Here is a 13,114-nt window from a genome sequence, read left to right as displayed (position 1 = left end):
GGTATTCACCAAGGTCATGGCGGCAGTGATTGCGGTCCTGCACCTCCAGGGGTTAGCAGTGCTTCCTTATCTGGACGATCTTCTGGTCAAGGGTACATCCAGCGCAGACTGTCAGCGGAGTGTTTCGCTCACTCTCGCCACCCTAGCCCAATTCGGGTGGATTGTCAATCTTCCCAAATCCACTCTGACTCCGACCCAGAGTCTCACGTACCTAGGGATGCAGTTCGAGACTTTGCCGGCACTTGTGAAGTTGCCCTTAGACAAACAGCTGTCACTCCGGTTGGCGGTGCGCTCTCTCCTGAGGCCCCGCCGTTATACCCTCAGGTGTCTGATGCAGGTTCTGGGTCAAATGGTGGCCTCCATGGAGGCGGTTCCCTTTGCCCAGTTCCATCTGCGTCCTCTGCAGCTGGACATTCTCCGCTGTTGGGACAAGCGGCCTTCCTCCTTACAGAGGTTAGTGGCTCTGTCGCCACGGACCAGGAGCTCTCTTCAGTGGTGGCTTCGACCCCTCTCCCTGTCCCAAGGGCGCTCCTTCCTGACTCCGTCCTGGGTGATTCTCACCACGGATGCCAGCCTATCCGGCTGGGGAGCGGAACATCTCCACCACAGAGCACAGGGCACTTGGACTCCGTCCGAGTCAGCCCTTTCAATCAATGTGCTGGAAACCAGAGCTGTGCTTCTAGCTCTCCTAGCCTTTCACCACCTGTTGGCGGGCAGGCACATTCGAGTCCAGTCAGACAACGCGACAGCGGTTGCCTACATCAATCACCAAGGCGGGACACGCAGCCGCCTGGCAATGTTGGAGGTCCAACGCATTCTTCAATGGGCGGAGGACTCCAAGTCCACCATATCCGCAGTCCACATCCCTGGCGTAGAAAACTGGGAGGCAGATTATCTCAGCCGTCAATCCGTGGACGGTGGCGAGTGGTCCCTGCACCCGGCAGTGTTTCAGTCAATCTGCCGCAAGTGGGGCACTCCGGATGTGGACCTAATGGCATTCCGTCACAACAACAAGGTTCCGGTTTACGTGGCTCGCTCCCACGATCCTCAGGCCTTCGCCGCGGACGCTCTGGTTCAAGACTGGTCCCAGTTTCGTCTGTCCTACGTGTTTCCCCCACTAGCTCTCTTGCCCAGAGTCCTGCGCAAGATCAGAATGGAGGGCCGTCGAGTCATCCTCATTGCACCGGACTGGCCCAGGCGAGCTTGGTATCCGGACCTGCTCCAACTGTCCGTGGAGATGCCGTGGCATCTTCCGGACCGTCCAGACCTGCTCTCGCAAGGTCCGTTTTTCCGCCCGAATTCTGCGGCACTCAAATTGACGGCGTGGCTCTTGAGTCCTGGATTTTGACGGCTTCTGGTATTCCTCCTGAAGTCATCTCCACTATGACTCTGGCCCGTAAGTCTTCCTTCGTCAAGATCTATCACAGGACTTGGAAAATTTTCCTGTCCTGGTGTCGCTCTTCCGGCCATTCTCCTAGGCCATTCTCGTTGCCGACCCTTCTGTCTTTTTTACAGTCCGGTCTGCAGCTAGGACTGTCCCTCAACTCTCTCAAGGGACAAGTCTCAGCTCTATCAGTGCTGTTCCAGCGGCGTCTCGCCCGGCTGGCTCAGGTCCGCACCTTCATGCAAGGTGCGTCTCACATCATTCCGCCTTATCGGCGGCCCTTGGATCCCTGGGACCTTAACTTGGTCCTCACGGTATTGCAGAAACCCCCTTTCGAGCCCCTTAGGGAGGTTTCTTTGTATCGTCTTTCTCAAAAGGTGGCCTTTCTAGTTGCCATAACTTCTCTCAGGAGAGTCTGTGATTTGGCTGCGCTCTCCTCGGAGTCACCTTTTTTGGTTTTTCACCAAGACAAGGTAGTTCTCCGTCCGACCCCGGACTTTCTTCCTAAGGTGGTCTCTCCCTTCCACCTTAACCAGGATATTTCCTTGCCTTCCTTCTGTCCGGCCCCTGTTCATCGCTTTGAGAAAGCGCTGCATACTCTAGATCTGGTGCGTGCTCTCCAGATCTATGTGTCTCGCACCGCTACGCTTAGGCGGTGCACCTCTCTTTTTGTGCTAACCACAGGGCGGCGCAAGGGTCTCTCTGCTTCTAAGCCGACCTTGGCCCGTTGGATTAGATCGACCATTTCGGACGCCTACCAGAGTACTCAGGTGCCTCCCCCGCCGGGGATCAAAGCACACTCGACCAGAGCTGTCGGTGCCTCTTGGGCTTTTAGGCACCAGGCTACTGCTCAACAAGTCTGTCAGGCTGCCACTTGGACTAGCCTGCATACCTTTTCGAAGCACTACCAAGTGCATGCTCATGCTTCGGCAGATGCGAGCTTGGGCAGACGCATCCTTCAGGCAGCTGTCGCCCACTTGTGAAGTTAGGCTCCGCCTACTTCTTAGTTTTTTCTTTTTATTCCCACCCAGGGACAGCTTTGGAACGTCCCATGGTCTGGGTCTCCCAAAGGAACGATAAAGAAAAAGAGAATTTTGTTACTTACCGTAAATTCTTTTTCTTATAGTTCCGTATTGGGAGACCCAGCTCCCTCCTTGTTGCCTGTTGGCAATTTTCTTGTTCCGTGTGTTATCACCAGCTGTTGTCGTGGACAGAGTCTCCGGTTGTTCCGGTTCTTACTCGGTTCTACTTGTGGGTGGCTATTCTCCTTCAGCTTTTGCACTAAACTGGCTAGGACTGGCTACCAGGGGGTGTATAAGCTCAGAGGGAGGAGCTACACTTTTAAGTGTAGTACTTTGTGTGTCCTCCGGAGGCAGAAGCTAAACACCCATGGTCTGGGTCTCCCAATACGGAACTATAAGAAAAAGAATTTACGGTAAGTAAACAAAATTCTCTTTTTTGGTAATAAAAGTATTTACATTGATTTTTCTGGCTAATACGATACCACAATACAATTATTTTATTATACATCATCAGAATTAGCTGGAAAAACAAAGAGTTCACACCGTCATCGATCATAAATGAATTTCCTTTCCTAACAATAATACCAAGATGGGACTAAGTCAGACACTTAATTTTCTTTATTCTTTATTTAAAAATATTACTATTTATATTCCAGCTTTAAAAAAAAAATAAAAAAAATATATATTAAATTAATATATATATATTCTTTTTTTTTTTATATATATATATATATATATTTTATTCAGTTTGTGCAGACCAGCCGAAGGAAATGTTTCCCACATCTATCAAAACTATGATTTATTTTTACAGGTGAAGAGATAGCAAGACCAAGACGTTCTACTCCAACAGCTGAACTTGCCAGGTTAGTGCTAAATGTGGAGAATTATATGAAAATCAAAGAGCAAGTAAGCAGTCATAGCATTATAGACCACTATAATGCATACATTTTCATTTTTTTTTCTTTTTTATATTTTTGTTGCTTTTCCATAATTGCTGACTGTTAAGAGTAAGAGCAATGCACATTGACTTTTCATTCATTTTTTTTTTTTTTTGTCTTTCCTAAATTTAACCTTTAGTAAGAAAGCACCTGCAGAATTATTTGGTCCTCCCCTGGAGTCTGCTTTTCAAGGTCCAAAGTCTGAAGGTAAAAATATATATATATTTTTGCCTCTTACATACTGTGTTTTTCGGTTTACAAAACGCACCGGATTATGAGACACACCCAGATTTGGAGAAAAAAAAGGAGTCTGTCTTACAATCTGGTGGTCTCTTACCAGGGGGTGGAGGGGTGGCAGCTGTGGTGGAGCGGGGGTCACAGGAGGCAGGGGTTGTGGTTGAGCAGGTCTATTCTGCGGCAGGTGTCCCAGATGCTGTGAGGTAGGCAACTTTCAGAAACTGTCTGTGGTGCGGGCTTTAAAGAAATAGCGCCCAGAGTAGACGCGTGCACAGATTGAGCTATCGGCTCAATGACCAGCTGAGATCTCATCTGCGCACCCGCCACCTCCGGGCGCCATTTTTCTTAAATCTGCTATTGGGAGATCAATGGGCTGGAGGCAGTGCTTGCGCAGATGAGATCTTGAGCTGAGAGCTCCATCTGCACACATACCGCCTCCGGATTCAATTATTTGAACCTGCACCGCCGACATTTTCAGGATGCCCCTGCCTCACAGCCCGCTGACACACAGCCAGCTGCATCGGCCCTAGCACAGTGCCTGCCTCCTGCGACCCCTCTCCACTACCTCCCGGTAAGGTGCATTTGGATTATAAGACGCACCTCTCATTTTTTCTCCCAATTTTTTGGGAGGATACATGTGTGTTATCTGAAAAAAATACGGTAATTACCTTATTTTAGTTTTTTGTATTTTTTTCCCATTTATGGTATATCTATAGAATATGCTATGAATGTATGGAAGATGCAGCTCCCACCCCTGGTACCCGCATGTATATTGGCAATATGAGCCCCCATTGTGCGCCCCTGTAGGTGGAGAGCAGGCTGCACATTGTGTTCTCTCTATACAGTTGTTTGGGCATTGGCATAGTGTGGGTTGCCAACACACACAGTCCAAGTATTTTGCACTTCCCAAACCTATACACTGTTTGCCCTCCCCAAATCACTTTCGTCAATATTTGTACGCCATATTTACCAGGCATATGTATTCTATTTTAAGAAAATACAATTGTAATTAAAGTAAGGCTAAGTTCACTTTTCTGTTTTTCCCTTAGAAATACTGCAATGTGGCTGGCTTTGCCTCTTGAGTGTCCTCCGATGAGGAGCTGTGTAACATGTATGCTGGCCCCTAGGAGAGGTCCTGGCTGACCCTCGCCCTATCCCTCCTTACCCACTTTTTGAATCATCTCAGTCCTCCCACCTTTCGCCTGCCTGCACAGATTAATATGCAGAGCACAGCAGTCCAATTTGGGTATAGTCAGACCTCCTCATTCATAGTATACCCCATTATGCTCTGAAGATATTGTCCCATACAGTGTTGTCTTCAGTCAATAACAGCTGCACAACCAGTCATATCTCTGCTGTTGCTTTTGCAGCATCGGTCGATACGACTTTGTCTTGCTGCTGCGCTCTGCATAGGCCGTAACAGATGGCAAAGCATTCAGTACAATCATTATACTAAGTGCTTTGCCATCTCGGGCTCTGAATAGGTACTGCAGCCGGCAACGAGCGGGCTGCCTTACTCTGCATATCGAGGCCTTACCATACTTGGCAATACTGAAGTGTCCATACAAGTTAAAGGGAAGGTGTCGCGGTTTTTTATTTTTGTATTAAAAATAGTGATTATGATATCAAGTATTTCTAATACAAAATGAAAATCGCAGCTTATTTAGTTTTTATTTAATTATTTTACTGGAGGCACTGGGGGCTGCCATGCTGGATTTGCTGTGTGTGTAACGACAGTAACTCATTCCTTTATGGCAGCCCCTGTGCATAGAGAACAGTGGTCGGAATCCGACCCCTTCAGTAACGTTACAGTGGGCGTCTGCTGTGACCTGGACGCGCCCCCTGGACTGTCCAGATCACAGCAGAGGGAGGAGATCAGCGCCATTATTGTGGAGCTCACAGTGTGTGCTGTTTGCTCCACTTTACCCCTGTCAACCGCCGGGATGTGTGAGTAGGTGCCGCCTCCCCTCCCCTCTTCTCCCCTCTCCTCCCCCCGTTACCGTCTCCGATGACATCCCATCCCTCCGTTCTCCCCACCCCCTGCTCTGCCCGCCGCCGCAGCTTCCCCAGCTCTGCCCACCGCCGCAGCTCCCCCTGCTCTGCCCGCCGCTGCTGTGTGTATGTGTGTGTGTCTGTGGCACAAGGTCCCCATCAGGGGTGATGTGTGTGTGTGGCACAAGGTCCCCATCAGGGATGATGTGTGTGTGTGTGTGTGTGTGTGTGTCACACAAGGTCCCCATCAGGGGTGATTGTGTGTGTGTGTGTGTGTGCGCGCGCGCCACTGCATGTGAGTACTTGTGTGTGTACCGGTTATACTGTCTGCAGGGTTGTGTATCTAATCCTCTCCTGTGTGATACTGTCTGCAGGGCTTTGTATCTAATCCTATCGTGTGATACTATCTGCTGAGCTGTGTATCGAATCCTATCCTGTGTGATGTCTGCAAAGCTGTCTATCTTATACTCTGCTGTGTGATACTGTCTGCTGAGCCGTGTATCTAATCCTATCCTGTGTGATACTCCTGCTGTCCTTGGTGACACTTTAGACATTTGTGGTCATCAACAAAATGGCTCTGCACTGTGTCCCTACATGTCATTCTCTGTTATCTGTTGTAAACACTCAGATTCATGTATATATACATAATTATTTTGCAGTTCCACTAGACCAGTCTGAAATATGGGGAGCCTCTCAAACAAGCAGCACAACTTCAGAATCTCCAAAGTTGTCGAGACCATTCCCAACTGGAAGTAAGCAGATTGTCCATTCTACTGTGTACCAGGAGGAGGTTTTAAAGGGGACTTAAAGGGAAATTATGGACTTCAGACTCCATAATGCATGACCTGTAAAGGCGCGAAACTTGCTAAGTAGCTCAAAAATGAGACAATCACGGCACTCCCAAATTTATTGGTAATCAAAAGAAAATTTATATTGTAAAAAATATTAAATGTAATAGATATTTACAGTATCAGAATTGACATGCTTTTTTGTACCATTGCGGTTGTCCAGGTATTATTATTATTATTTTATTATTATAGCGCCATTTATTCCATGGGGCTTTACAAGTGAAAAGGGTATACATAACAAACAAGTACAACAATCATGAACATTCGAAAAACAGACTGGTACAGGAGGAGAGAGGACATTGCCCGCAAGGGCTCACCGTCTACAGGGAATGGGTGAGGGTAGAATAAGTAACGACAAAGCTGGTTGCGCAGTGTGTATTGGTCTGAGGGTTATTGTAGGTTGTAGGCTTGTCGGAAGAGGTGGGTCTTCAGGTTCCTTTTGAAGCTTTTCACAGTAGGCGAGACTCTGATAAGAGGAGTAGAGAAGGAGATCTTGTGAGGCTCTGAGGTTGGGGTGCAGGTAGGTATCTGGAGACTAGGTCACATATGTAAGGAGGAGACAGGTTGTGGATGGCTTTGTATGTCATGGTTAGTGTTTTGAACTGGAGTTTTTGGGCAATGGGAAGCCAGTGAAGGGATTGGCAGAGTGTCGAGGCCAGGGAATAGCAAAGGGGACGGGGGATTAATCGGGCTACGCAGTTAAGGATAGATTGGAGAGGGGTGCAAGAGTGTTGGAGGAAAGGCCACAGAGCAGGAGGTTGCAGTAGTCGAGGCGGGAGATGATGAGGGCGTGCACCAATATTTTTGCGGTTTCTTGATTAAGGAAAGCACGAATCCGGGAGATATTTTTGAGTTGTAGTCGGCATGCGGTGAAGAGGGCTTGGATGTGTGACTTGAAGGATAGAGCAGAATCGAGGGTTACTCCGAGGCAACGAGCTTGCAAGACTGGGGAGAGAGAGCAGCCATCAACTTTGATGGATAAGCTTGTTGGATGGGTTGAGTGAGGAGGAGGAAAGACAATTAATTCTGTTGTCCATGTTACGTTTTAGGAGAGAAGAAGGATGAAATAGCAGACAGACATTGTGGGATTTTGGTTAGTATGGAGATGTCAGGTCCAGAGAGGTAGATTTGTATATCATCAGCGTAGAGGTAATACTGAAAACTGTGGGACTCTATGAGCTGTCCCAGGCCGAAGGTGTAGATGAAAAAGAGGAGGGGTCCAAGAACAGAACCTTGGGGGACACCGACAGATAAAGGTTGCGATGAGGAGGTGGTGTGAGAATGAGATGCTGAAAGTTCGGTCGGTTAGGTATGAAGAGATCCAAGATAGGGCCAAGTCTGTGATGCCCAGAGATGAGAGAATCTGTAGTAGGAGGGAATGGTCTACTGTGTCGAAGGCAGAGGACAGGTCCAGGAGGAGGAGAACAGAGTAATGTCACTTGGCTTTCGCAATTAGTAGGTCATTAGTGACTTTAGTTAGGGCAGTTTTCGTGGAATGATGCGGTCGGAAGTCAGATTGTAACCGGTCAAAGAGAGAGCAGTAGGAGAGGTAGGAGGACAGTTCAAGATGAACATGCAGTTTTGAGAGAATAGAGAAGTGATATGGGGCGGTAGCTAGGTAACTTTAGGTATCTAATGTTTAGATCTTCAGTAGCAGATTAATGGTGGTCCAGCAACAAGCATTGCTCCTAATCAGCAGGTATCCTCTCTTTTGGCTGCCGAGAACTGTGCATCATCTCCGATACATCCACTCTTTTGGCTGCCGAGAACTGTACATCACCTCCGATACAAGAGAGTTGGGCCTTATCTGCAGTACCTGGGAAAAGCTGCAACACATATTAAATGAAGATGTGCTGTTCAGCTTCATTTTATCTTTACAGACCACCACCACCGAGCTAATAACAGCTGATCAATGGTGGTACCGTGTGTCTGACCATGGCCAATCTGAGTTATTCTGAGGATAGGTCAAACGTTTAAAGGCTGGACAAGTCCTTTACAGCTTGTGTCCCAATGCTCCCTCAAATATTTTTTTTAGGTGTGGTCTCTTTTATTTAATTTGGGAGAAAATCTACAATGAAAGAATAAAAAATATTGAAGTTTTTTTTACTGTTTTTTTTTTTTGTTTGTTTTTTTTACATTTCTAATTTTAAGAGTACCTCTTTTTCTTTTTTTTTTTTTTTGATACTTAGTGTAAAAGTAACACACCCCTATTATGCTTTGTTATGCCCCTCGTTTCATTAGCAACCTATATTCACCTATGCATTAGCATTACATGGACCACCTATGGGTAGAGAAAAGGTATCCCTCCCCCCTTTCACTCCTGATCTGCATATGACCGGGCAGTCCAAAACACAGGTTAAAGGTTAGCAAAAAGGGTCACACAAGTCTATATGGATTAGACCAAGCTGCAGTAACAAACGTTTGTGGGGTACTGTTTCTTAATCTTGCTCACCCAAAAAATGGTTGGCTAAGCACTAGTCAGACTGAGCACTTGAGAGTACAAACAATGTGCCAAATACCTGCAGTCCCAAATCTCAAAAGCTTCATAGGCACATATATATGGCGAGTGAAATAAGTGTTGAACATGTCTCCAATGTTCTAAGTCAATCTATTTCTAAAGGTGCTATTGACATGAATTTATCACCAGTTGTGATTAAAATCCCAGCCACACAGGCAACAAAATCAAACCGTAGATGTTCGTAAATTTAGTGATGTGTAATAATGAGAAATGACACAACAAAAAAGTATTGAATATATAAAGAAAGAGAGGAAAGCTATGGAAAGTCTTGACACCAGCTGAAATTTACCAGTAATTAAAAAGCAATTCTGCCACTTAGTGAAAAATAATGTCAGCTGGTTCAAGTGATGACCCATATAAAGGAGTTATTATTAAGATGCCACACAAGAAACCTCTCATGATAGCCTTTTTGTTGCAAAACATACTGATGGCATTTGTTACAGAAGAATTTTCTGAACTACTGAGAGTAGCAGTGAGCACTGTTAGATCCAGAACTGGAAAGAATATTATTTCACCATAAACAGCCCATGACCAGGTGCTCCCCGCCACATTTCATAGAGAGGAGTAAAAAGAATTATCAGAAGAGTTGTCCAAGAGCCAAGAACCACCTGTGGAAAGCTACAGAAAGACCTGAAATCAAAAGGTACAATTTTTTAAAAGAAAACTATAAGTAATACACTCCCCCTCCATGGCCTGTATGCACACTCACCATACAGGACTCCTTTGCTGAACAAAATGCATGTTCAACTGTTTAAAGTTTGCTCAACAGCAATTAGACAGGTCTATGTAATATTGGGAGGATATAGTCTGGTTAGATGAGACCAAGATTAAACTCTTTGGAGGCCATAATACTCATCATGTTTGTAAGCCAAAGGGCAAATCACCTCAAAACACCAAAAGTGAAATGTGGAGGTGGGAACATCATGGTGTGAGGCTGGTTTTCAGCATACGTCACTGGAAAAGTTCATATAATGGAAGGAAGGATTAATGGACAAATGTACCGAGACATTCTTTTTAAAAATGTGCTGTCATCTACCAAGATGATGAAGATGAAACGAGGGAGGACATTTCAGCAAGAAGATGATCCCAGACATACAGCCAAGGAAACTCTAAACTGGTTTCAGAGAAAGAATAAAGCTTCTAGAATGGTGGAGCCGATCACCGGAGCTGAATCCAATAGAAAAGTATGGAAGGAACTAAAGCTCAGAGATCGTAAAAGGAGCCAGGACTTGCAGGATGTGAAGAGTGATTGTGTGGAAGAATGGGCTAAAATTCCACATGAGCAATGCATGAAACCAGTTTCTCCATACAGGAGGAGTCTTGAAGCTTCATCACCAACAAAGGCTTTTGTACGAAGTATTGAATAGTATTCAGTAAGCGTGTTCAATACTTGTTCCGGTGTCATTTCTTATTATTAGACATCACTAAATTTATGGACAGCTATGATTTGATTTATTTACCCTAGTGGATTGGATGGGTTGTTCCCGCCACTGGTGACAATTTCATGTCAATACCATCTTTATAAATATACTTACTTAGAAAATTGTTGACGTGTTCAATACTTATTTCACCTGCTGTAAGGCTATTGAGTTCAGGTCAGGTGATCCACGGGGAGTCGGAGCTTAGTTGTACAGTGACTGTGAACGTCGGATGTGTTAAAAACTAATGAGGTTGCAAATCAATAAATCGATACTTTTAGCCTATTTAATTCATTTATTTCCTGTTTTAGCGCCTCCACCCATTCCACCCAAAAATATTCCAGCCACTCCACCCAGAACTTCTTCGCCAGCTGGAATAGGTGACTACTTTTAATTATTTCTCAAGCCATTGCATTTAGACAACAAACCTTGGGACAAAAAAATAATAATTTTTTGTTCAATCGCAGAAAGAATGAAAAAAAAAAAAAAATAAAAAATATATATATATGTGTATCTGTGTGTAAAATGACTTTATTTATATAATATTGATATGTTCTTTTATTACAGTTTTACCCAACTGAATGCCAAAAAATAACCAAGAGATGTATACCGTAGAGTTTTACTAACTTCTGCATTTTCTCCTTTGTGTTGGATATTATTTTATATAATTCATATTTTATCATTTATAGATCAAGCAACTGCTGCAGAAGAGCAGAAAGAAACCTCCACCACAGAGGAGCGACCCGCCTCTATCAGTGATGTAGACAGTATTTTCGGGCCCATTTTATCCCCCAAGTCTGTGGCTATCAACACTGAAGACAGGTGGATCAGATTTCATGACCATTCCCCCGAAAAGATTTGTTCTTCTTCACCACCTTTACCGGCTTCCCCACGTCCCCCTCGGTCTCCTCTTCCTCCTCCTCGTTCTCCCCCTCCTCCTCGTACTCCTCCACCTCCTTGTTCTCCACCTCCCCCTCGTTCTCCTCCTCCTCGTTCACCCCCTCCTCCTCGTTCTTCTCCTCCCCCTCGTTCTCCCCTTCCTCCTCCCTCTCCCTCTCCCCTTCCCCCTCGGTCTCCTCTTCCCACTATTTCTTCTCCACCCCCTCGTACGCCACCTCCTCCTATTTCTCCTCCTCCACCACGTTCACCACCACCCCCTCTTTCTCCTCCACCCCCTCGTTCACCACCTCCTCCTCTTTCTTCCCCTCCTGCACTGTCTCCCATGCCCCCTGCATCTCCACCACCTCCTTCATCTTCCCCTCCCCCTCCTTCTCCAGCTTCTCCTATGTCCACAACATTAGTTGAATCTCCACCTCCTGAAAAACCGAACAGCCCCTGCGAACCTCTGCCCCCTTTGGAAACTTGTCGAAATATACCTTCACCTCTCAACCTGGAAGAAGTTCACAAAAAAATTGCAGAAAAGTCATTTATTACAGATGATATACTGGAGACGGTTGCTTCTCCTAAAGATTTTAGCCTTGGTCAAAGAGCTACACCACCCCCACCACCACCACCTACGTACAGAGCCGTGGTGTCATCTCCAGGACCTAGTGGTGCAGGAAGTGCAAGTGGTAGGTTCTATTATAGATCATTAACAATGATTGGTATCAGTTAGTCTAAGACTTTTTCTATGTACACACAAGGCCTTTTTCTCCCAAGTATTATTCACAAATTTGTCTATCTGTTTTGGTGAGCCACTTTTCCTTTACCGAGATAACCTCTCCACCCCACAGGTGTAGAATATCAAGATGCTGATTAGACAGCATGATTAGTGCACAGGTGCGTCTTAGGCAACATGTTTATTGCACAGGTGTGCCTTTGACTGGTCTCAATATTTGCTACTGTAAAATGTGCAGTTTTATCACACACAATGCCACAGATGTTGCAAGTTTTGATGGAGCATGTAATTGGCTGTTAACTGCAGGAATGTCCTCCAGAGTTGTTGCTCATGAATTGAGTGTTCGTTTCTTTTTCGCTCCTAATTGGGAGACCCAGACAGTGGGTGTATAGCTACTGCCTCTGGAGGCCGCACAAAGAACTACACTTAAAAGTGTAAGGCCCCTCCCCTTCTGGCTATACACCCTCCCGTAGGAGTACGGATTCCTCAGTTTTAGCTTTGTGCGCAGGAGGTCAGACACGCACGCATAGCTCCATTGTTTTTAGTCAGCAGCAGCTGCTGACTATGTCGGATGGAAGAAAAGAGGGCCCATACAGGGCTCCCAGCATGCTCCCTTCTCACCCCACTGTATGTCGGAGGTGTTTGTAAGGTTGAGGTACCCATTGCGGGTACGGCGGCAGGAGCCCACATGCTGATTCCTTCCCCATCCCTTTTTACAGGGCTCTGGGTGAAGTGGGATTTACTGGTCTCCAGGCACTGAGACCGTGCTCCATCTACAGCCCCTGGAGAAGATGCTGGATGGAGCGGAGTACATCAGGGACATGGCCCTGCTTCCTCAAGGTACTCTGTGTCCCCGTGCATTTGGCGCTCACACCGCAGCATGCTGGGTGTTGTAGTGCGCCGGGGGACATCAGCGCTACGGCGCTTGTGCCATGGCCTCATTCAGCTTCGCTGAAGCAGGCACACTTCTGGGAATCGGTCGCGCCGGCCGCTGGGACTGCGGCGCGGCTGGCACTTGTGGTGCGCCGGGGACTTCAGCGCGGCCCGCGCTTTTACGGCGGCCGCGCTGATAACTCGAGTCCCCGGCTTTTGCGGCCTGCTTCCGTTCGTTCCCGCCCCCAGACCTGCCAGTCAGGAGA

The 13,114-nt window shown here is 46.5% G+C and overlaps 1 protein-coding gene across 1 annotated transcript in view; it reads left to right on the top strand.

Annotated features, from left to right (window-relative positions):
• SGIP1 (SH3GL interacting endocytic adaptor 1) overlaps positions 1-13,114 on the top strand; it is a 145,710-nt gene that overhangs the window by 58,001 nt on the left and 74,595 nt on the right. The window contains exons 10-14 of the mRNA XM_075320341.1: positions 3,218-3,269; positions 3,484-3,551; positions 6,233-6,325; positions 10,669-10,737; positions 11,047-11,928. Of these exons, the coding sequence (XP_075176456.1) occupies positions 3,218-3,269; positions 3,484-3,551; positions 6,233-6,325; positions 10,669-10,737; positions 11,047-11,928 (1,164 nt within the window). The remainder of the gene's footprint in view (positions 1-3,217; positions 3,270-3,483; positions 3,552-6,232; positions 6,326-10,668; positions 10,738-11,046; positions 11,929-13,114) is intronic.

Source organism: Anomaloglossus baeobatrachus, chromosome 8, assembly GCF_048569485.1.
Source record: "Anomaloglossus baeobatrachus isolate aAnoBae1 chromosome 8, aAnoBae1.hap1, whole genome shotgun sequence".
In the NCBI taxonomy this organism is placed as follows: domain Eukaryota; kingdom Metazoa; phylum Chordata; class Amphibia; order Anura; family Aromobatidae; genus Anomaloglossus; species Anomaloglossus baeobatrachus.
This window is presented reverse-complemented; position numbering and strand designations above follow the sequence as displayed.